Source organism: Zootoca vivipara, chromosome 5 (genome assembly GCF_965207765.1).
Source record: "Zootoca vivipara chromosome 5, rZooViv2.hap1.1, whole genome shotgun sequence".
NCBI lineage: Eukaryota > Metazoa > Chordata > Lepidosauria > Squamata > Lacertidae > Zootoca > Zootoca vivipara.
In genome coordinates this window covers 79,828,196-79,853,261 of record NC_142588.1, presented here as the reverse complement: position 1 = coordinate 79,853,261, position 25,066 = coordinate 79,828,196, and the positions used below count along the sequence as shown (strand labels likewise).

The 25,066-nt window shown below is 43.8% G+C and overlaps 1 protein-coding gene across 3 annotated transcripts in view; it reads left to right on the top strand.

Moving 5' to 3' along the window:
• Positions 1–25,066, top strand: part of SI (sucrase-isomaltase) — a 149,130-nt gene that overhangs the window by 20,918 nt on the left and 103,146 nt on the right. Inside the window, exons 2-4 of one of the 3 annotated variants that reach the window (XM_088669160.1) lie at positions 16,797–16,866; positions 20,863–20,980; positions 23,120–23,193. In XM_088669160.1, coding sequence (XP_088525286.1) covers positions 20,863–20,980; positions 23,120–23,193 — 192 coding nt within the window. In that variant the 5' untranslated portion in view covers positions 16,797–16,866. Of the gene's footprint in view, positions 1–16,796; positions 16,867–18,599; positions 18,756–20,862; positions 20,981–23,119; positions 23,194–25,066 lie in introns of those variants that run through there. The other 2 variants (XM_035132460.3, XM_060274411.2) reach the window with 2 other exon arrangements.

Below are 25,066 nucleotides of genomic sequence, written 5' to 3'. Positions count from 1 at the left end.
AATGTGGTGCCTTCCATAGTTCTAGTTACAGGTAGGTAGCCGTGTTGGTCTGAGTCGAAACAAAATAAAAAAATTCCTTCAGTAGCACCTTAAAGACCAACTAAGTTTATATTTTGGTATGAGCTTTCGTGTGCATGCACACTTCTTCAGATATCTTCACAGACCATGAAGATATACATACTCTCAACAGAAATTGATGGGACAGGCTGGGGGCAAGGCTTATCTGACTTCCCAACAGTTGTGTTACAATTACTAACCTGGAAGGAAAGGGGTATGGGCAGATAGGTGGGCACACTGCAAATCCACAGACTGTATGTCCAACTGGATGCAACAATTCATTTGCACCACACTGGCCTTCCCACTGTCTCCTCCCTGTTAAGCAGCAGCAATTCAGTTGTTGAGAGGTCGGGTGAGCATTGCTGTCCTATCCCACTGTCTACTCCTGACTAGCAAGCCCAGTTGTGAAATGACTGGCAGAAGAAGCCTTGGTCTCAGCCATGGCTGCTCCAGTCACATGAGCTCATGCTTGCTCAATGCGCAAGTATACTTACATTGGCTGCGCAAGGAAATTTGAAATGCTAACCTTTTGTGCAGACACTTTCTTGCAGTTGAGAGTTCACATTTTCATATTTCAAGTTTTCATATTGAGAGGTCGTAGAGAGAGATGCATTTTTATACCCAGGCACAATACCAAAATGTTCAGAATATACACTACCGAGGTTGTATAATTTGTCTCCCTGAAATGCCCGACATCATTATGCACTCAGGGGAAAAAAAGCAAAATTGGAAGCGAACTTCAGTGTTTAGTACTCATTTTTGTGAAAATGTACATTTCACGTGATATTTTTATCCTTCTTTCCCAGCATGATAGCTTCTGTATTAGCACTAAATGAACTATTATAATATCACATTCTCTCCATAGTGATCTCCATAATGCTGGTTTCCACAACCATTAGCTAGGGCTTTGCAGAAATCTGTTCTAGTAGGTGCTTAATTAAATATGTTTGCTACATAAAGGCAATAGTCTTTTCTCTCCCATTAGTAAGGGATTGATTTGCTCCCCCCATCTGTATCCTCATCTTATTGCGAGCTTATACTGTTTAGGGCTTTTAAGATCTAAACCTGTACTTTCCTTTGCACTTAGAAACGAATGCAAAGCTCTAAACACAAATGTAATACATTCTTGTTATCTAGATTAGCCAATGAAAAACTTCGGACTGTTTTTCAAAAGCTGTGCTTACGTTCACCTTTAGGCAGTGCTTTTTTCAGGGGGGGGATGCAGGGGTACACACACCCCTAAACAGATATCTGTAGATGTGCAGGGCTCCCTGGGAGACCAGGGTTCAAATCCCCACTCAGCCATGGTCACTTGCCATCTCTCAGCCGAACCTACCTCACAGGGTTGTTGTGAGCATAAAATGGAGAGGATGTATGCCCCTGTGAGTTCCTTTGAGGAAAGGCAGGATATAAATGTGATAAACCAACAAGCAAACAGGTAAGTGTTTAATATGGTTTAAGCAAATTTCAGTTGCAGAGATGGGGTGGGTCCTGGAAACACACACCTCACGATCCAAAGGTCGGTGTAAAGAGGTTTTTTTTATCAGTTTATGATTTAATAGTAGGGGACTTGGTAGCTCACAGAGAACCCCACTGTAGCTGCAGTGAAGGAAACATGGTAGCTCATATAGGACTCCCAAATGGGGCATTATGGGAGCACAGCAGAGCCAATCATGGATCTCCTGGGTTCTAGGCTGTTCCCTTTTCCAGAGTAGGAGCCATTCCTGAATCAGGCCCAGTCATCTTACACCTGCTGCCCTCCTGCTTCCCCCTGGTTGGCAGAAGCTGGCAGTGCTATGGAAATGACAGAGGGCCCCTGCTCTACACTTTCCTAACCTTTCTTGGAATTGCTCTGTTCATCTATATGTGGAGGCAAGCAAGTGTAAGGGCTTGAGTCTTTCTCCTTTAGGGAAGAGAAGAGGCTTGCTTCTTGGTAAGGTAAAGGTAAAGGGACCCCTGACCGTTAGGTCCAGGTGTGGCCAGGTGAGTAGCAAGGGAGGGGTGGGGGCAGGCAGGCCACCCCTAGCTCCAGTCTGGTGGAGGCAGCGTGGGGGAGGCAGCACCGCCGGCCCCTGGCCAGCCCCTGGCCTCCGGCCGAGCGCAACGTTGCCGGCCGAGCGCGCCCTCACCCTCGCACGCCGCCGTGGACGGACTCCGCATGTGCAGACATGCACAGTCCGTCCTGGCGCATCATGACGTCACGATGCACGTGCCAGGACAGACTGCGTATGTGCCGCCCCGGGCAGCCAAGAGGCACTCTTCGCCACTGGTTGTGACCGACTCTGGGGTTGCGGCACTCATCTCGTGTTATTGGCCGAGGGAGCCGGCGTACAGCTTCCACGTCATGTGGTCAGCATGACAATGCCGCTTCTGGTGAACCAGAGCAGCACACAGAAACGCAGTTTACCTTCCCGCTGTAGCGGCCCCTATTTATCCAGGAGCTGGGTTGGCAGGAGCTGGGACTGAGCAACGGGAGCTCACCCAGTCGCGGGGATTCGAACCGCCGACCTTCTGATCAGCAAGCCCTAGGCTCAGTGGTTTAACCCACCGCGCCACCCGCATCCCCTTGCTTCTTGGTACTGGTCTCAAATCTTCTTTTTTCATTGCTGTTTACGAAAACCATCCCACTCTGACTTCATACCTCTTATATTTTGTTTTATAATTTTAAACAAGAAAAAGCACAGAAAGAAAGAGCAATACATAGACAAGAATTTGTTAATAAAGAGCTTTGGCTTCACTCTGTTTCCTTGCTGAGACTCTGCGGGAAGCACAGGAGCTGGCGAGGGAGGAGCAGTCTTCAGCAATGATGAAGAAAGCCAGAGAAAGGAAGGAAAGCGGACAAACCTATTGGAACACGAAAGAGCAGGAAATTCCTTAGAAAGATTCTCCGCCTGAATGTGGGGAAAGTCCATAGATCACGTGGAAGGGCACGTGCCTTGCATGTAGTAGCAGGTCCTGGGTTCAGTCCTTGACATGTCCAGACAGAAGGTCTGAAAGCCAGAAAGCTGCCGTCAGTCTGTGTGGATAGTACTGAGCAAGGGCCAATGATCTGACGCAGGGTGAGGCAGCTTCCTTTGTTCCGTCTTCAAGGCTGGAATCTAAGGTTGCACAAGCACCGGGATTTCATTTTCCTCTTTGTCTCCTGCAAACCTCCAAAATCTGCTTTGGATGATCCTCCAGTCATCTGGAAGCAGATTTTGAGGGTGTGTGGAAGGCTAAAGCAAAAATGTTCCTCTTTAACCAGGCCTTTGGATGCTTGACATCTGATGCCCTTTGAAAATGTGTTGGGGATAGGAGGATTATTGGGTTTTGTTTTGTTAAGTATTTTTGTGTTTTTATATAGTGATTTTATGTTGTGAACCATCATCCTGAGACTAGCGGGCATAGGATGGTATATCAATTTTAATAATAATAATAATAATAATAATAATAATAATAATCAGTGCTGTTTAAGGGTACTCTCATTTTGACTCAAGAAAATCACCATTTTATAGTTCAAATCGGGAAAGATAAATACAGCAAATGGACAAAAGTACAAAGATTCACAAAATGTTTAGGGGTATGCGTACCCCTGCGTCGCCCCAGAAAAAAGCACTAATAATAATAATAATAATAATAATAATAATAAATAAGCTTAAGAGTTCCATTGCACCAGCAGAAGCCTGTTCTCCTCATGCAATGGACAGTGTTGGGTACAGTGGTACCTCGGTTTATGAACACAATTGGTTCCGGAAGTCTGTTCATAAACTGAAGCGAACTTTCCCATTGAAAGTAATGGAAAATGAATTAATCCGTTCCAGATGGGTCCGCGGCGTTCATAAACCGAAAATTCATAAACTGAGGTTCCACTGTATAACCAAGGTCTGCTGCCTGCCCAGAACCATTTTAACTTACAATACTTTAGAGTCACATAATCCTAGAATTGTAGAGTTGGAAGGGGTTCTGAGGGTCATCTACTCCAACCCCTTGCAATGCAGGAATCTCAGCTGAAGTATACATGACAGATGCCCATCCAGCCTCTGCTTAAAAACTGCCAAGGAAGGAGAGTCCACGGCCTCCCAAGGGAAATAAATGAATTTATTTTATATCAAAACAAGATAGATAATGTTTATTAAAAATACGTGTGGGCAGGATTCCCCCAAAGAGCTGTTTCAGTGGAAGCCCTGTACAAGGACCTCCATCTGCACAGTGGGGCTTCCCCCATCTCTTAGCCCCATGAGCCCCAAGCACCCTGCAACTGGCTCAGGGATGGGGACGGGGGTCAAGAGAAACCTCCAGAACAGCACACAGAAGGAGAGGAGAGGCGATCATTCCATCTGGCAAGCCGAAATGATTGTGCGGACATAATGCTCATTGCAGCAGGGGGTTGAATTCCACCCACTGCTCACAAACCCAAGTGAGAATAAATAAACTTAACATTTTTAGTACTGTACTGCCATATTACCAAACTACTTAATTAGTAGTGTTAATGCATCTGAATGAAAGCATACTGTTTATGACTGATCATCAATCTATTGGTCTACAGCACATTTAAGAGTGCTTTGCAGCCTTTTTCTGTAAGGAAATGTCTCACTCGTATCATCAAAAGTTCAGTTTTCTTGCAAGTTTTGATTCATCGGCCAAGGTTTCCAAATCTGTGAGGTGCTCTTGGTACATTGTGGGACACGGGTTGTGCTGTGGTCTAAACCACTGAGACTTTGGGGCTTGCCGATCAGAAGGTCAGCAGTTCGAATTCGCACGACGGGGTGAGCTCCCATGGCTCTGTCCCAGCTTCTGCCAACCTAGCAGATTGAAAGCACACCAGTGAAGTACAGGGCCGTCTTAAGCATATCTGGCACCATGGCGCCATGGTGCGAAGATCCCTCCGGCACCCCCCTGCCCCCTTTCTCAGCGTGGCTGTCTGGCGGGTGCCGCGTGTAGTGCGGCGCCCCCCTGGCGGCCCAGCGCCCTGGCACATTGCACCACCCAGCCTTGCCTTAGGGCCGGCCCTGGTGAAGTACACAAATAGGTACTGCTGCAGCGGGAAGTTAAATGGTGTTTCCATGCACTCTGGTTTCCGTCACGGTGTCCCATTGTGCCAGAAGCAGTTTAGTCATGCTGGCCACAAGCAAGATGAGTGTCACACCCCATAGTCGCTTTTGACTGGACTTAACCTTCCAGGGGTCCTTTACCTTTTCTTTTTCTTTTTTAACCTAAAGCCGTTTTTAACACAAGCCAGAGTGCTGATGACCTCTCAGCTTCAGCAACGGTCACCAGAAGAGTGTAAAAGATACACAGCACTACACAAACATTTGAAAATAAGTGAAATTGTAAGTTCATGGCTCTTATTTAAGAGGTTCGGTGTTTCCAAAGTAATGTCTCCACAGTGAGCCACATGAATTGCTTTCAATTCATTGTTGTTCTTCTTCACTCAAGTCCGTAGTGGCATCAGAATGGAAATTAATGTTTGTTCAGTCTGTTTTTCAGTAATCCTCGTGTATTTTCCATAGAAACCCAGGTCTCTTATCTAAAAGCTTCAGAGCTTAATAATGATTTTTAGGGCTGGAACTCAGTTTGTCAACAATTCCTCAAAAAACGGCTAACTTGGATAGATCTTCTGGGTTTCTACTGTAATTGTTACTTCACCCAGGGATCCATCATGAAAACACTTCCTCTCCCTAGTGCGTTTCTCTGTAAATTCTACCCTGATATTCATTGCATTGACAACAACTTTAGCTTCGGAGAGTGTGGCATTCCTATGTCCTCAAATAATGCTGAAGTCAGCTGAGATGCTTTCTATGTTTTAGGCTTCAGCATCAACGGTAGCCTTTCCAGCTTGTAGCAGTTAACTTCTGTAGTCAATTTATATCGGCAACTTTTATCAGACTGATGCCATGATTATGTGATTGAATGTTGCGAGATATTCCTAACAAAAATCCTCTGCCCAGAACATGTCTGTACAGACAAATTTAGCTTATGCAAATTTCATAGCAATGACAATATTATCTAAAGCAGCTGCAACTACTCTTAGAGAATCCCGCCATGTGCTTGAGAATCCCATGACTAGCCTTCACTAACTCCCTCAATGCCACATGATGATTTTGAAAGATATCCCAGGCTGAATAAACTGGCCAGGTCCCCCAGTAGGCTGGGTCCTCCAGAAGTTCAGGGCCTGGGGCTTTTGCCCTCTTGCATCCCCTTCTCCTCAGTCCTGAAGACAAGTCAAACAGTGGCCAGTGCATGAAGAGACTCCCCACATCATTAAGGCCATTTTAGTACCTTAAAGGTAGAGGTAAAGGTACCCCTGACCATTAGGTCCAGTCGTGGATGACTCTGGGGTTGCAGCGCTCATCTTGCTTTCCTGGCTGAGGGAGCTGGCATTTTTCGCAGACAGTTTTCCCCAGTCATGTGGCCAGCATGACATAGCCGCTTCTGGCGAACCAGAGCAGCACACGGAAACACCGTTTACCTTCCGGCCACAGCGGTACCTATTTATCTACTTGCACGATGTGGTTGCTAGGTTGGCAGGAGCTGGGGCCGAACAACAGGAGCTCACCCCGTCGCGAGGATTCAAACTGCCGACCTTCCGATCAGCAAGCCTTAGGCCAGGCATCCCCAAACTGCGGCCCTCCAGATGTTTTGGCCTACAACTCCCATGATCCCTAGCTAACAGGACCAGTGGTCAGGGATGATGGGGATTGTAGTCCAAAACATCTGGAGGGCCAAATTCTGGGGATGCCTGCCCTAGGCTCTGTGGTTTAGACCACAGCGCCACCCATGTCCCTTTTTAGTACCTTACTTATTATTTATTATTATTATTATTATTATTATTATTATTATTATTATTATTATTTATTGGATGTTGTGGCTTCTTTAAAATCCCCAGAATTGCATGCAATGCCATATACAAGGCTGCTAGTATACAGGGCATCGTGCCAAGGTCTAATTCATAAAATAACAGTAAAATGGTAGGCTAAAGAGAAGCAGCAACTAACTTTAAAAATGCTGTGTTGTTCACCAAAGGACAGGGACAACACCACAGCCAAAGCCTAGTCACTGTCCACCTGATTAGACAAGACATGCGTCTCAGTCAATAGATTATAGAGTGGCTACTTAACACATCACCAATACAGAGGAAGTGTATCACCCCAAAAAACCCTGTCCTCTCCAGCTGCCCCCCCTGCCCCATGCTGGGTACGCCCATGGATAGAGCACTTCTGTGCATGCGCGAAGCGCACAGAACGCTTCTGTGTGTGTGTGTAACACTCTATAATCTATAATCTATATATATATATAGATTGCATGTGTTAATTTATTTATATGCATGTGAACTTAATAATAATTAACATAGCTCACTGTAGTGGAGAACATTGTGGACAGGGGGCCTCCATGCTGGGTTACTCTGCTCTTCAGGTACTAACTGTTGATAGGCTCTTTCAAGGTCCCAGCTCTCTCTCTCCTTACGGTTCCTTACCTTTAGGTCAGATTTCGACAAGCCTACCCTTTAAATGGAAAACTCTTTTAAATAAAGAATTCACTGCAAAGTAGGTCACAGGGCCACCTACAGTGTGCCGGTTCATGTGAGAGCAAAGGAACCTGTTCAGTTGGTATCTGTAACTGTGCCTTTAGCAGTGGCTTGATGCGCATGTATTAGCCGTGATAATGCTTATCTGCAGGTCATGCAGTTCCTCAAGCTGATTTCTGCAAAGCAAGCTGCTGTAAACCACAGGACCAACCCAGTGGGTTTTCTTCTTCTTTTGAAAACTTTTGATGTACAGTGGTACCTCTGGTTGCATCCGCTTCAGGTTGTGTCTTTTCAAGTTAAGAACGTGGCAAACCCAGAAGTGTTTACTACCGGGTTTCGCCACACACACACAGAAGCGTTCTGTGCGCTTCGCGCATGCACAGAAGTGCTCTATCCATGGGCGTACCCAGCATGGGGCAGGGGGGGCAGCTGGAGAGGACAGGCAGAGACGCTGCCTGCTGTGCTCCGCCTCAGCCTGCTTGGCTGAAGCGAAATGGCAGCAGCGGCAGCGAAGCTGCCTCCGTTGAAAAAAATCTGGACCTGGACCTGGGCTAACTTCAGCCCACACTCCTTCAAGTCACAGCGAGCACAGCACAGAAAGTGCTGCCCCACAATGCTCCGCGGCACCTCATTCAAATGAAGTGCCGTGGAGCATTGTGGGGCAGCACTTTCTGTGCTGTGCTCGCTGTGACTTGAAAGAGTGTGGGCTGAAGTTAGCCCAGGTCCAGGTCCAGGTCCAGGTTTCCTTCAACGGAGGCAGCTTCGTTGCTGCTACCTCGTTTTAGTCACCGCTGCCATTAAAGGAGCGGGCGAGGCAGGAGTGCAAGCATGGGTGGCTCTGTGTGCTGCCTTGCAAACGACCCCCTTTCCTCTGGGGTGTGTGGATGTTGACCATGCCTCCTGGGGGGATCCTGGCCACGTCATTGCTAGCTAGTGTGGCTGGTGTACCCCCCTAGCTTTGATACTGGGTACACCCATGGCTCTATCGCACTTTGCGCATGCGCAGAAGCGCTGCTCTGGTTGCGGACTTTTCGGGGTGCAAACAGCACCCCAGAGCGGATGGTGTCAGCAACCAGAAGTACCACCGTATAGCAACAGAGGTGAAGTTACACACATAGTTTAGCACTTACTAGATGGGAGAGGTAAAATAACATGCACATAACATAAAATTTAAAACACAATGGGCAGGGGAAGAGTGAAGCCATTGAAATCTTAGTGGGGTATTTTTATTTTATTTAGGGCCCCTTCATACTCTGCTGCTTGCTTAGCCTGTGTGATGATGATAATAATAATAATAATAATAATAATAATAAATAATAAATAATTTATTCCCCGCCCATCTGGCTGGGTCTCCCCAGCCACTCTGGATGGCTTCCAAAAAAATATTAAAATACAGTAGTCTGTCTTTTTTTTTTTTAAGCATGAATTAGCAGGAACACAAACAGGGCACAGGTGTTCCATCCATACTCGATGGTAGAGCAGCTGCTTGGTATGCAGAAGTTTCCAGGTTCAATCCCTGCCATCTGCAGGTAGGACTGGCAATATATCCCAAACCACGGTGACCTGTTGGCACTCAAAGACCCTCAAGTGTCCCTATTTTGCAGGGGCAGTCACAGATTGACAGAAGCCATCCTGGTTTTTTTTTTATTTGATCCCAGATTGTCCTGCTTTTCCTTAGAATGTCCCTAAGAAATGTTGGAGGGTGTGGAGTTATGCAACCCCCGAGCCAAGGAGATAAGTATACAAACTTTATAAGACATCTGAAGGCAGCCTGGTATAGGGAAGGTTTTTTTTTTATGTTTCATGTTTTATTATGTTTTTATATGTGTTGGAAGCTGCCCAGTCAGATGGCCGTGGGGTTGCGGCGCTCATCTCGCTCTATAGGCCGAGGGAGCCGGCGTTTGTCCGCAGACAGCGTCCGGGTCATGTGGCCAGCATGACAAAGCCGCTTCTGGCGAACCAGAGCAGCACACGGAAACGCCGTTTACCTTCCCGCCGGAGCGGTCCCTTTTTATCTACTTGCACTTTGATGTGCTTTCGAACTGCTAGGTTGGCAGGAGCTGGGACCGAGCAACGGGAGCTCACCCCGTTGCAGGGATTCGAACCGCCGACCTTCTGATCAGCAAGCCCTAGACTCTGTGCATTAACCCACAGCGCCACCTGGGTCCCCTAATAATAATAATAAGGCACCCTTATTTTCATCGGAGAAATGTTGCAGAGTATGCAGTGTAGAGAATGCTGAACTAGATGGGCCAGCAGTTAGACTTGGTTGAAGGCAAATTCCTATGTCCCAAGGGTATCAATATTCCCTGAAAGGAATCAGTCTTTCACATTAGAGCAAGGTGGGCAAACTGCAGCCCTCCAGGACTCCAAAACCCTTCAGCCCCAACCAGGACTGCTAACAACTAAGGGTGATGGAAGCTGTGGCCCACCAACATCTGAAGGGCTAGTCAGTATACCTGAAGGAGCGTCTCCACCTCCATTGTTCAGCCCGGACGCTGAGGTCCAGCTCTGAGGGCTTTCTGGCGGTTCTCTCACTGCGAGAAGTGAGGTTACAGGGAACCCAGCAGAGAGCCTTCTCGGTAGTGGCGCCCACCCTGTGGAACGCCCTCCCACCAGATGTCAAAGAAATAAACAACTATCTAACTTTTAGAAGACATCTGAAGGCAGCCGTGTTTAAGGAAGTTTTTAATGTTTGGTTCTATTTTTAATATTTTGTTGGAAGCCGCCCAGAGTGGCTGGGGAAACCCAGCCAGATGGGTGGGGTATAAATTTATTATTATTATTATTATTATTATTATTATTATTATTATTATTACCCACCCTTGCTTTAGAGATCTTTGTTTTTCTCCCTGCACCTCGAACCACAGTAGAAGATTATTTGTTCCCCTGAAACGGCTTTCATCGCTCACAGTATTCCTCTGCCTGGTTCCGCGTGGAAGTCTTTGCCTTTTAAACTTTCCACTTTTTTCCGTAGTTAGCAGGTTTTTAACCAGGTGTCAGGAGGAATTTGGAGTTGGTTACTGCTCTCAGCACCGTGCCTTTTGCTTTCCTTTCCCCAGCAGCCTCTCTCTGTGAGTGGCTTCCTGTTTGTCTTAAGAGTTCACCTGCCTTTTCTCCTCTCTGTTCTCTGCTTCGCAGCAGAGGCTCTTTTATCTTCCTCCTTCACCCACACATACTTCTATTTTGGGTTTTTTTAAAAAAAGGAAAAGAAAAGGGGTGGGGAATCTTCCCAGCCTAGAGAAGAATCGAAATGATAAGGAACAGTCAGAGAGAGTGTTTCTGATCTCATGTTTTTAAGTTCTCTAGTGACACTTTTTTCTCCGTTCTCTCGCCCTAAAGCGAGAGGGCACCTAATTACATCTTGATGTCTGCCAATATTATAGCAGAGGAATCCAATAATAAAAGAAAGAAAGAAACAACATTCCTCTCAAACCAAGCCATGCATCAAGAGTACATTGTACTGACGCTGGATCGGATCTCTTTTTAAACCACTATGAGGTTTGTTTGTTTGTTTGTTTTGCAATCAAGCGGTGTATAAATTGTGTGCAATAAAATAAATAATAATAAATTGGTTTGTGGGAAGAGGGAAAAGGCCTTGTTGCAGATCTTTTGTTCTTTAATGTCAGGGCAACTGGATAGCTCAGTTGGGTAGAGTATGAGACTCATAATCTCAGGGCCGTGGGTTTGAGCCCCACATTGGGCAAAAAAGATTACTGTGGTGCAGGGGGTTGGACTAGATGACCCCTGTAGTCCCTTCCAGCTCTAAAATCCTATGATTCTATAACGTAAAGCTTTACACACTTGGGGCTTTGGCTCCACCCACTGCTGCTCTGGCTCCGCCCACTATTGGATCCACCCCATTGCTAACTTTTCTTATGTGTCTATGGTTCTCCATTCTGCAATGTTTATGGCAGATCAATTCATCGGCCCAGACCAAAATTTCAAAGTGCTTTGGGCTAAACACAGATTAGTTTGCCTTGGGGCATACTACTAGCCTGGCAGGGGGCAAGGAGAATTCTGAAAAGAAGAATTTGATAGCTATATGGAAGGAAGGAGCTGTAAAATAAAAACTATGCATCTGCTAAATGTAGTCTGAATTCAGAGTCTTCCTTTTAACCTTCCCAGGTCTCTGAAGACCACACATATCTGCTTTGAACAATGATGTATGCAACTGAAATGGGCACCTGCCCTCTTAGAATAAATATGTAGTACATTTCGGGGTTTCTGGTAGAACAAATTGCTATCAGGATGAGATGAAGTAGAAGGGGTGAACTCATTCCATTTCACACACACACACACACACACTCCACTATCGTTTTGTTGGGTGGTGTATATATAAAAATAAACTTGGGGGATTATTCTCCCATGAACTCCTTGGATGAAAAACAGGATTTAAGCACAATAAATTCTGAAAGCAAAAAATGTGTTTTCACATTGTCTTGTACATCCACACAATCTCTGTTCCAATTCATTTTCATATGTAGCGCAGTCCTCATTTGAATGCAGAAAGGCTCTACTGCTGCTGGTTTGCAAAGAACTGGGAGGTCAGGTCATACTTTAATTTAGATTTTATGTTGATTTTTTAAAAAAATAAAATAAAATAAAGATCCATAAGGCTTATCATATGCACCATGTTAACTTAGAAATGTTTTGTATCAAATTGGGCAGATTAGAAAGAGAATTTCATGAGAGCTCCATAAAGTTGCCCTTTTTTCCCCAAATGGAAAACATGTTATAAAGCTTCGTAGCCCATCCAAGGGGTTGTTAATTCAGGTCTCATCCATTCCTGCAAACAGTGGCATGGCAGCCTTTTGGAATACAGCCACTGAAGATTCTTTATTATCACTCTAACAGCATGTTATCCCAATGTGTGTGGGGAGAAGTGGGAAGTGGGGGATGAAGCCACTCAGGTGCACCGCAGAACCTCTGAGGAGTCTGCCTGCCTTCTCCCACTCAGCTGCCCTACAGGAGAGACAACAGGTGGACTGTTTGGGGCAGCGTGGAGCCTGCGGGCTCTCATAGAATCATAGAATTGGAAGAGACCACAAGGGCCATCCAGTCCAACCCCCTGCCGAGCAGGAAACACCATCAAAGCATTCTTGACATATGTCAAGCTCTGCTTAAACACCTCCAAAGAAGGAGACTCCACCACACTCCTTGGCAGCAAATTCCACTGTCGAATAGCTCTTACTGTCAGGACGTTCTTCCTAATGTTGAGGTGGAATCTTCTTTCTTCTTCTCTCAATCCACCGCATCACTCCCAGGGCAGGCGCGTGGCTTGGGTGCGCTGCATGCCCCGTGGTGAGTGCCGCCTGGCATTTTGTCAACCCCCCCCCTCAGTGGTGACACCCGGGGTGGACCCCCTACTGCACCCCCTTCCTCAGCCCCTGGAAGCGGCAGCATGTCAGCTTGACTTAAGGGAGCTCACAGGAATTATTCCATGTCCCCTTCTCCTCCCAGCAGCCCTCGGCAACCTCCACCCACATTGTTCAGGTGGATTCACCCAGCTATCTGATGGTAGTTTTTTTTGGGGGGGGGGGGAATCCTTTCCAGAGAGGAGGAGAAGTCAGTCAATTTTCACCCCATGCACCTCTTAAGCTAATTTATCTTCAGATCCAAGCCATGATATGTAATAGTCCCTGCACGCACAAAAAAAGTGGAATTCCTGATTGCATGCACAGAGAGAGCTCTCCGTGTTTACAGCAGAAAATGTGTGATCACTGTTTAGAGCATATGGCAGCCTGTCACTCAAATGATCCTGCTCCCACCCGGCGAGAGTTCAGATAACCAGCAAACAGTGCCTAGGTGGCAAGCTGCTTGTGTCTTATCCTGTTTGTTAGTGATTTTGACATGAATGCAAAGTGTCACAGGCAGATTCTTGCATCAATGTGTCAAGTTGTGGTGGAGCCGTGTAAAATCCTCCATACAAAGACTTTTAACTGGATAGATCAGTGAATAGTTGCCTCTCATGCAGCCCCACACTGTTTCTTGCACATCTGAGCTTAAACCCTTGTAGTTTCAGAAAAGAGTAAAGAAGAGGAGAAAACAAGAAATATCCAAAGGACTTATGGAGAATCAGAAGCAGAAAGTCCTAAAAGATTTCAGCAACTAGACATATATGCTAAGGTAATAGAAGACAGACTAGATGAAAGGAGCAAACCAAAGGAGGTCAATATTCAGCCCAAATCTGCAAATGTCAGACCAAATTCCCTCAAATGATTTGTGCCTCTTATCTCAACTACTCATTGGCTATGAAGCCTGCCATTTCACAGTGCCAAGCTGCAGTACTAACCTTTCCACCAAAGTGGATTTAGCCTCCTAGCAACCAGAGTCGTTCAGTGGAAGGAGGAAGGCCGATTAGAAAATTATTATATTTCCAGGCTCTAGGGACATGGCCAAGAATAAGGCTTAAGGCATAGGTTTCCAGCCTAGTTCCTAAGGCTAAATTCTCCCTTTGGTCCATTTCATGCACCTTCTTTAAAGTCATGTTTTTAGGAAGCCCACTAGTACCCTGTTTCCCCGAAATAAGACATACCCATAAAATAGGCCATAGCAGAATTTCTAAGCATTTGCGCAATATAAGCCATACCCCCATATTAAGACATAGTGATAGGCGCAGTTCTAGAGGGCGCCAAGGAAGAGGTGAGGCTGGACGCGTAATTAAAATATAAGACACCCCCTGAAAATAAGCCATAGTGTGTCGTCTTGAGGAAAAATAAATATAAGACAGTGTCTTATTTTGGGGAAAACACGGTAGTAGCCAAGGGGACTAAAATTGCCTGTGTGAGAGAAAAGAATTTTAATGCAGGTCAGTCAACTTTAAGGTTGCAATCCTATACACTGTTTACCTTGAACTGTATCCTATAAAGCTCAGTGGAACTAACTTCTGAATAGACACAAGTAGGAATATGTTATGAGGCTGCAATTTTATGCACATCGCTTACCTGCAGGTAAGCCCTATCAAAAATAATAGCGGGGAGGGCAAGGTACAGGATGCAGCAAAGCTGCATGTTATGTTGGGAATAGTCAGATGAATAATCAATTTCCTTCCTTCTTTCCTCCCTGCATTTCTTTATCCCAACTCCATTTTTTCTTCTCTTCTCTTCTGTTTTTGTTTTTTTTAATGTCTCTCTTCCTTGCCTCCTTGTCTTCTTGTATCTCTATTACGTACTTCTGAATATCTTAAGGGAAAAAATAGGGGAGAAAGAAGGAGAAGAGAGTGGGGAAAAAAGAATCTTGGTGAATTATACAAACTTATGAAAATGAACATCTGAAGAAGGTTCAGTAAAATTTCTTTTTCTTTTCTCTTTTTTTTTTAAAAAAATGTACTTTCCAATTTCAGAATACATAATTTAAGATATTGACATCACAGGAATGAACAATTGCAATGAAACTAAAGAAAGATGCAGCTGTATATTGTCCTGAAATGTATCACTCCTCAGCATCACAAATAAACTCTTTCTATAAATTTATTTGGCTGTTGTTCCTTATTCATTCCTTATTCATTCTTCTCTAATATGTTAATTTAGATATAGTTACTATGTTCGTTCTGTGTTTTACTAAACCATCTGATAACAGGGGAGTGGTTCTAGCAGCATGAAGGAGATTAATAGCCATTTTTCGATTCAACATTGAGACTTAAGTCCTTGAGATAAAACCCAGTAAGAAAACCTTCAGATCTAGTGGCAATAAGTAACCAGTCTTGTCCCCATTTTAAACTTTGAACTGCAATCCAGAAAGTCTGAATTATGGAGACTAAAAAAAAAAATTGTAGAAGAAGAAATCTGCTCGACACTTGCTTTGTACCAACATATAAATCTTTCTCAGTTTGTATAGTATACTATCAGGAAGGTTTCTAATACACTTTCTGTTACTGAAGCACGTTTGATGCAGTTTTATGACCCCTGATTAATTTGTAGCTTAATGTGTGCTCTGACACAACAGCACCCCTAAAAACTCACCATGTGATCTTATGCCTGATTGCGCCAAGCTACGTTTTGTGCAGTATTTTTCGTGTAACACTACACAAAGCCAAAGTGTACAATCACATCAGCTCTGCTTGTCTGTATTGCTCTTAATCGAAATGAATGTGCTCTTCTTAATACTGCATGGGTCTGAATGTAAGCCATACCCAAATATAAGCCGCACCTTTAAAATTCAAGGGGGAGAAAGAAAGAAAAGGCAATACCCAAATATAAGCCACTCTCTTAAAATGCCGCAGGCTTCCGAATGAGTAAATGATTTCGGCTTCTGAAAGGTTCAACAAACAAGGATCAACGGGGCGGTAAATGAGTTCGGCTTCCGAAACACTCAACAACCAAGAATCAATGGGGTGGTCAGCAAGCCCCATTGAGAAGAAAAAAAGAGAGAAATGTGAGCTAAGGGAAAAGGGAGAGAGTGTGCCTCTTCCAGTGTATATATGGCCTGGCAAAAGCAAACAGGAGGAGGGGAGGCTGAGGAGAGCTGGTCCTCCTCGCCCCCCAAATCTCTTGTGAGTAGGTGGGGAGAGTGGCTGGGATCCAGGCTCCTCCCGCCTCATGAAGGAGACGAGTCATCGGTGGCAAGGAGGGGAAAGAATCAGGGGTGGAGGAAGAGGTGCGGTGGGTGCGGACCTTCCCGGGTGTCACCATCACCACTGACAGGGGTGACAAAATGCCGGGCGGCACTCACCGCGGGGGCTGCAGCGTGGCTCCTGGGAGTGATGCGGTGGCTTGGGTACCCACAGGCTCCGCGCTGCCCCAAACGGTCTGCCCGCTGCCTCCCCCCAAATGTAGGGCGGCTGATTTGAGGAGTCAGGCAGACTCCTTGGAGGCCCGTGGAGTGTCCTGCGCTGCCCTGGGAGCAGGGCACAAATGCCGCCCCAGGCACCCGATCAGATTGCTCTGCTGCTGGAAGGAAGGGCATGCCTCAGCACAGCATCATGGAAAGAGATGGGGGAAAGTGCAGGGGCAGAGCCGTGATTCCGCTTCCCAAGACTGGGAGCCTCCCTCTTGAATTCGTGGCCCGGCTTTTAGACTCCTGCTCCGTCTATAAGGAAGATGGAGGGAGGAAGGGATCTGGGTTTGTGGGAACTCACGTCCCAAAAGAACCTGCGGTGACGTGGAAGGAGGATTGAGAAGAGATCCCATCTCTCCCCCCCCCTGTCATTAAAACTGAGATGGTTGGTGCGTAAAAGCCTATTTTTGACAGGTTGTGAATATAAGCCACACTTTAATTTTTTTTATTTTTTTAGGTGCAGCTTATATCCGGGCCAATACGGTAGTTTCATTTCTGAAGGCTTGGACAGAGCTCGGAATTTAAGGGTAAAACAACATTTTCTGTTGAGGCACACATAGTGTGTGTGTTTTAAAAAGTTCTCTCTCTCAAAAGAATATGCAGCCCACAGTCTGCCTCCAACTTCCTTAGGGAGGAGAAGGTGGGGATGTCAATTTCAATTTCTCTCACTTCCTCATATTTCCAGCCTTCAGCTTGGCCAGTTTCTGCCTCGGCTTGCATTTGAGAAGAATAGCCTTGCAAAAATGTTGTCACGTTTATGCCCCCCTTTCTTGTAATATACTCATTTTTCTATGCAATTGTTTACCCTAATGTATGCATTTTGTACACTTCCCCCCCCCCGGGGGGGTGGAGATCTGCATTGCAAATTTCATAAAAGTGTTGGTTTCTAAGGATTTTAGTTTCAGTTCATATTTTGAACTGAAGTCAAAATTCAGGAGGTTAAAAGGTGAGATGAGTAAATTTCTCTTTCATCCAGAGGAGGAGGAGGAGGAAGGACTTTTTAACCCATTCACACCCTGCAGCCTTGCTGCTGAAAATCACAACTGATTCTGTAGAGAGAAATATATGAATAATATTGTGAATGCATCTGGAGTGATTTATTTTGGAGGGGTGTGTGCACAGATACTACAGATTTAAAAAGCCCATACTCACCCCCAGCACATAAAGAAATGTTCCAGTGTGGTCCAACAGCATTATATTTGACATCACATATACCAGTACAGTGGTACCTCGGTTTATGAACACAATTGTGTCAGAGAGGCTGATTGGAGAATCAGGAAGTGGTGTCCGAGGCTCAGGCAAGGTTGCGGAGCCTCTCACAAATTGGTTCCGGAATTCTGTTCATAAACTGAAGCGTTCATAAATTGAAGCGAACTTTTCCATTGAAAGAAATGGAAAGTGGGTTAATCTGTCCCAGATGGTCCGCGGAGTACTTAAACTGAAGCGTTCATAAACTGAAGTGAACTTTCCCATTGAAAGTAATGGAAAGTGGATTAATCCATTCCAGACCGTTCCGTGGAGTACTCAACCTGAAGCGTACTTAACCTGAAGCATGGGTGTAATTGGTTCCGGAAGTCTGTTCATAAACTGAAGCGTTCATAAACGGAAGTGAACTTTCCCATTGAAAGCAATGGAAAGTGAATTAATCCGTTCCAGATGGGTCCGCGGTGTTCGTAAACTGAAAATTCGTAAACCGAGGTGTTCCTAAACCGAGGTTCCACTGTAGTTTGCAATGCTTTTATGATTAGCTGATATTGTGCAAACAGTGCATGCAGTGTTTTGTTTGTTGAAAAATGGGTGGGTAGCTAAAGGAAAGTGGTGTGTTTTCCCAAGGGGGGGACCATTCACAGGGGGGGGGGCATTCAGATCATTCTCCTCTGTTACTTTCCACATTTTCTTCCTCTTATGGTTCACAATTGTGTTATATGAATACTCCCAATTACTGGTGAGGATTACGCTCCTTGCGATCAAAACTGCATCCTTTGTGTTGCGACCGAACTTTAGGCATCTCTTCTTAACCTCCACAAAACTTCAACTGATTTATGCTGACGTTAAGCAGGAGAAAAGGAGAAAGACTGATAAGCAAAAGTCCAATTAAAATAATAAACTGGGAGTCATACGGTGGCTCAGGGCGAAGGTGGCGAATGCAGAAACGATACCTAACTGCATGTGTGATTATACCTGCCAAATGTCGCATGACTGATATGCAAGGGGGGGGTTATTAATTAACTAATCATTCCCTTGCCTGCAAAGAGAACTGTGGCTTTGTGTATAATCTACTGATAGCCTAGTTAAAATATAATACAATGAACTGATAGGGATTCAGTATATAGTTAAGAGTCTGCAAGGCAAGGCATCTTTTCTGACACAGGACTATTTGGCAACAATACATGGAGGAAGCGACAGGAGTATAGAGGTAGGTTTGCTTGAGTTTTTTTTTTAATATATCACACACACACACCCAAAAAAAGTTTCAGTAGCTTCCTGTGTGACAAATATGTGATAACTGTAATGCAGCAAAATCAGAACCTATCACTTGAGTTGCTAATTACGCTCCCATAATTGGAAACATTCCAGACAATTGCAGAATCCTGGAGATTGAATTCCAAACCCTTTTCAGTGCAGCCAATAAAACCTGTTCCCCACTCGGGATGGGAATTCCACCCTCGCTTGGCCAGGACACTCCATATTTACACCAGCTTTACAATCCCCACCTACGCAGAACCCTTAAACTCACAAGATTTAATGTATTGCCGTCTGCAGCTTTGCAAGGAAGATTTTCAAAAATCCCATACTCTGAAAGATTCTGCCCTTGTGACACAAAACAGGTTGAATCCACCGGACACGGTTTATTTTATTGCCCATTTTATGCAAAAAATATGTGACAATTCTTTGGGCCCCTTATTGAAAGAGGGGATTTATTGCACTGACTCTTATAGAGTGTCTTATCTGCTGAATAATTGTAGTAATGACATTGTGGAGAATGCGACAAGATAATATTAGGCTTGCCATACTACAGGAAAATTCCTGACATATCCTGGTTTCTGGATATAAAAATGATGTTAAATCAGCAAAATATCAGGGAAAACCTGGATGTGTGGCAACACGATGGAAAAAACAGTGGAAACAGCTCCAAAAGCTTAAAAATACTGTTTTGGGGGAGGTTTTGCCCAGAAAGCTCAACAATTCTGCCTTCTTCTATAGCCCTTGATAATATGCTCCTGAAACCTGCAGGGCGGAGAGTGGCTTAGAATGTGATACAGGGGGCTGTAGATTGAGGAAAAACTGACATAAATTGTGCCCCCTTTCTTGAACTGAAGGATAGGATCTAAACAATTGGACATAAATGTGAGGGTCTTTTTGTCCCTCTGAAAGTCTATAATGAAATGTAAAATATACTGTAATTTTGCTTGAATTCTGTTCTTATTTGCAATTTTATTTTTCTTTACTTGTACTTAGTTACTGTCATTTAACAATCATTTCAAGCCAATCTGTTAAAACGCAAGCACTACTGTGTTTCGTTTATTGTTTATTGTGGCTGATAGCCTTCAAAACGCATAGATGTAGAAAATCAGAGATAAGGGGTTAAGAACGAATTGAAATAATGCAACTGGTAGTTCAGTTTTAACTTATATATATTTAAATTTATTTACTTCATTGCAGAGATATTTGAACACTCTCAATCATTTTAGAAATCAATTTCACTCGTCCTCATTATGGATTTTTTGTTGTTGATGTTAAAAAAAAAAAAGCTAGGAGTTGTTGTATTTTAGGGAAAATGTGTTCATCCCATTGACAAACCCAAATCCAGCCACTGATTTACTGAATGCTAGACACTGGTTTAAATGCATTTTTATTGCTAGATACAGTTAAACATTAATAGTTCCATGTTGCTTTTCACACAAGGTTGAGCAGTTGGCTGTGGAGCCCTAACACTTCAGCAGTGCCTGTTTGTCAAAGATGGGCATCATTCCTAACTTTACTAAGCATTCTGTCTCCCTAGGGATTTCAGCCAAGATGAGCAGCTGGTAAAAATAAAATTCCTTGCAAATCACGCTAAGAGATCAAACTTAAATTGCATTTCAGTCCATGCTCATGTTGGCTTCCCTTTCCAAATAAACATAATCAACCAGGGTTGCATATTTTTCAAGAACTTCATGGCTTCAAAACAGAGAAAATATTCTTGGAAGCGTTTCCATTTTCACTGGTGCAATGTTTTCTATCCAGGAGGAACATACCTTGGCCCATGAGACAAGACCTCCCCCTCCTCAAAAAGACCCCCCACGAAAATTCATATCAATCGTTAAGGAGATGTTTCTTTTAATAGCATGGTGCAGAAGAGTTTAAGCTATATAATTCAGTGCTTTTGAAAACGGCATAGTTATATTTTAACTACAGGGATCAAAGGATACTTTCCCCCTCCCAAGCAAATGCTTTTAAGACATTTATGCCTTCCTTGAATGTTCCTTCTTAATGTTGTGTTTTGCTTAATGCTTTTGTTTCTCTCATTCTCCCTTGCTTAGATGGGAAGGAAAGAATTTTCTGGATTGGAAGTCTCCTTAATCACCCTCTTCCTTTTGGCAGCAATTATTGCCAGTGTTTTGATTGGACTTTTAGCAACCGGCCATACTGGATTAAAAGGTAATGGTTCAGAAATCCACGAATTTCAGCAATCAGTGAGTCATATGGCAATCTAGCACACGGGTTGTCACAGTTTTTCTGAAACAAACATTAATAAAACTATCCCCCCCCCCAGTTATTATACTCTTGCTGCTAGCAATGTGCTTTGCTTGCTTGTTGATTTTAGTCTCACTAAGAAGTGAAGAATTTGGTTCATCATGTCTAACAATTAGGCAATAGATCAGTTGATAAGATACCGCAGCAGTCTTCACAAATATGGGGAGTTGCTCAAGAACTATAGGTGACAATTTCCCCCCCCCCCCATCTCAGGTGGAACAGGTTCCAACCTTTAAAAACCCAAGTTTATTTTTATGAAAAGGTTTGAAAATATGTCATCTTCAAAATGTTTGTAGGAAGCAGATTGCCTCATGGTTAGCAGCAGCAAGGAACGAATTAGTGAATATATACAGCTAACTTTAATGGATGACATGAATGTTAAGCCAATTAATCAGTTTACATGGAGGCTGTTATCATGGTTAGTTCCGCCACCCTTTTTCTAGAAAAATAGTACTGGTTCACACCCAACAGGCAATGACTCTCTAAGGTTTAAGACTGCAATCTTTTGAGTTCAACCTGGAGATTTAACCTGAGACCTTTTGCACTCAAAGCACTGAGCTTTGAGATATGATAGACGCTTCTCCCATGTCTGTGGAAATCATGTGCTGAAAACCTTGCATCCATAAACCTGGGACATTTCATATATGGGATTTCCTTTCTCTTGTTTGTTCACCTGGTAAACAAGCTGATGCTTTTCTGTTTAGGCTGGGATTTACTCAAACCAGTAGGGGCTTATTTTAATAAACTATATATTTTATACAGTAATGTAGTTATAATATGGTACAATCAATTATTCTTTAGTTAGCATCTGCTCCAGGGATTTTGATGGGAGAGTTATAGCATGTGCTTAACTCTTCCGCTGAAGTCGATGAGGCTTTAAAAGTGCTTAACTGCAGCAGGATCCTGCCCGGTCTTTTTAGTTTTTCATTTATCTTCATCTTTAAACACGTTATTCAATCTGAGCAGATGAACAGGTTGGCAGGAGGGCGAAAGCAAAACAAGCAACAATTCATTTTCAAAATATATATAGTCACTCTAAGCAAATTGGATTGAATACAAGTAATTTGTCTGAACTGAGAAGTAAATCAGACTTCTAGTCTCATAGCAAAAGAGAGAGGGCAGGAAGAAGGCTGGGGGAGAACAAATTAGTTGTTATGAAATAAGCCTTTTTGTGTGGAAAATATTCCTTAGATGGGAGCATGGTAGCTTAAGCCAAACACTCTGAGGGAAAAAGTACAGAAGTATTTCATGCTCTGCGAAGTTTTCACATTTTCAGCTGTTAGCTTAAAAGGCAATAAATGAAAGATTTCTGTTACTTTTTTCTGAATGGAAACAGGTGTCCATTGACATGCTGTTGTGGGGTGGTTGTATGTTGTCATTTTAATATTTGTTGTGAAGTAAAATATTTGTTGTGCACCACCCTGAACACAGGAGTCAACTCCTAGGAGTCGCCGGGGCTTCGGCCCCCACAATCAAATATTTGAGGGGGGCGGGCCCCCAGAAAGATGATAGGCATTCCCATTCAAATGGTGGGTGTGCACTGTGCCATGTGACTGATTATGCAGGGCGGAGCTTCCCTGGGTCCCCACAATATTTTATTCAAGTTGAACTCAGTTTAGAGGAAGGGTGGTATTCTAATGCAGTAAAAAAAATATGTAAAGCATTTCTACTCTATAGCTGAATGGGCTCCCACAGAAGATTTCAAAGCTCAACAATGAGTCCCTGTCCTCAGGTTTATAGTAGAAGATGACACAGAAAGAAAAGGAAATGGCAGGAAGGAGGGGAAAAAGCTCAACCATTAGTTCTTAGATTCAGAGTTGTTGGTTTGAATAAAAACAAGGGCCCAGACTATCCCAGTCTCAGCCTACTGGTGCAGAAGTACAGTAATTAGTTTTTTGTTACAGACGTCTGATATAAAAAAGAAAAGTGAAAGCTGTGGCTCTCGCCACCCATCATTTGTGTATTTTTTAAAATACATTCTTATATTTTGTTATATTTGCTCTGGCCTCTGACTAATGCGATGAATTGATTGATCTCTTGCAGAATTTTCTCCAACTTGCCCAGTTGTGAAACCGTCGGAGAGAATAGACTGCATCCCAGATACATTGGCAACAAAGGTACAAAAAATAAAAAATAAAATAAGAGTAGGAAATCAGTTATCAGCTGTCTGTGGATGAGAACATATTAGGATACAAAGTTAGCAAGGATGGAAGGATTGAGGAATTGGAAATGGCTATTCCTCCCTATGGAATTATCATTTCAGAGAGGAAGGAGAAGCCTAGCCACACTCTGCCATTGTGATGATCCCTTACTTCAAGGGGTCTGCTATGCATAAGAATAACAGAAGCATTGAAATGTACAACTGAAAGGGACACCAAGGGTCATCTAGCCCAACCCCCTGCCTGGATCATGTTCTGTTACTCCCATGGAGGAAATAATGGGAGAAAGCATAGCTGCTCCTATGCTACTGCTTAGTTTTGGATGCTGCTGCTAATAACATCAGGGCATCTTTCCCCCCTACCAAAGATCTACAAGTGGTTTATATCACTCTGTCTCTACTGTACTTAATTGTTGTGCAAATGGAAATGCAGGCAGATGAAATCCAGAAACTTCGGCTTGCCAGCCTTCTGCGGTTCAGGAACTCTGTCACAAGCTCCTGGACTTGAAAAATCTGCATTGACCTCTGTTCAGTTGGGGAAATCAAAAAGCAATTAGCTCTCTGCTATCATTTATTTATGCCAGTGAACACTCCTGAGAGGTCTGCTATTGAAGGTCTGATAAGAGTTCTTCTCAGTGGCAAAAGTCCTCTCTCCAGTAGTATTTGCTTTCATGAACAATTTATGTGGTTATAGGTGAAATTAACGGTAGGCAAGCTTTAACCTTTTTACTTGCTTATCTTTTTTTTAGCTTGTTCAATCATTATCGTAGTGTGGTGTCTCTAGTTATTTCTAATAGTGATGAGGAACTGGTTATTTTCTGTCCCCGCCCCTTCACTTTTGATATGGGCTGATTGATCTCCAAAGCAATGTTAATCAAAAAGTCCAGTCTCTGAATTAATTTATGCAAGTTGTGCCATATTGCGGACTGTGTCTGGCCCTGTGGGCTGATTACCAGTGGCCCTGAGGCTTTTGTCCATTTGTGAAATGTTCCCATTAGGTACAGAGGAGAGATCCATTTTAAATGTATTTAAAAATGGAATTTGACGGCTCTGCTCAAGCTTTGCCCACGATGGATTGCCTCTTGCATCGAACATTTGCTTAGATCTGAGTCACTTATGCAAAAACCCATGTATAACATAAATAATATGTATGAAAAAGTTACGAAATTAAAAGACACCTGCTTCCTGGGAGAAAAGCAATGACAAACCTAGACAGCATCTTAAAAAGCAGAGACATCACCTTGCCGAAAAAGGTCCGTATAGTTAAAGCTATAGTTTTCCCAGTAGTGATGTATGGAAGTGAGAACTGGACCTTAAAGAAGGCTGGTCGCCGAAGAATTTATGCTTTTGAATTATGGTGCTGGAGGAGACTCTTGAGAGTCCCATGGACTGCAAGAAGATCAAACCTATCCATTCTTAGGGAAATCAGTCCTGAGTGCTCACTGGAAGGACAGATCATGAAGCTGAGGCTCCAATACTTTGACCACCTCATGAGAAGAGAAGATGCCCTGGAAAAGACCCTGATGTTGGGAAAGATGGAGGGCACAATGAGAAGGGGACAACAGAGGACAAGATGGTTGGACAGTGTTCTTGAAGCTACGAACATGAGTTTGACCAAACTGCGAGAGACAGTGGAAGACAGGAGTGCCTGGCGTGCTCTGGTCCATGGGGTCACGAAGAGTAGGACACGACTAAACAACAACAACAACATGAAAAAGTCAAGCCCCATGTGTTACTATATTTCTGTAGCATAATTGTAAAACTATTAATACTTAAGGCTTGATTCCAGCATAATACTATCTAAACACTTTCCGTCAGCATGAGAATTCACA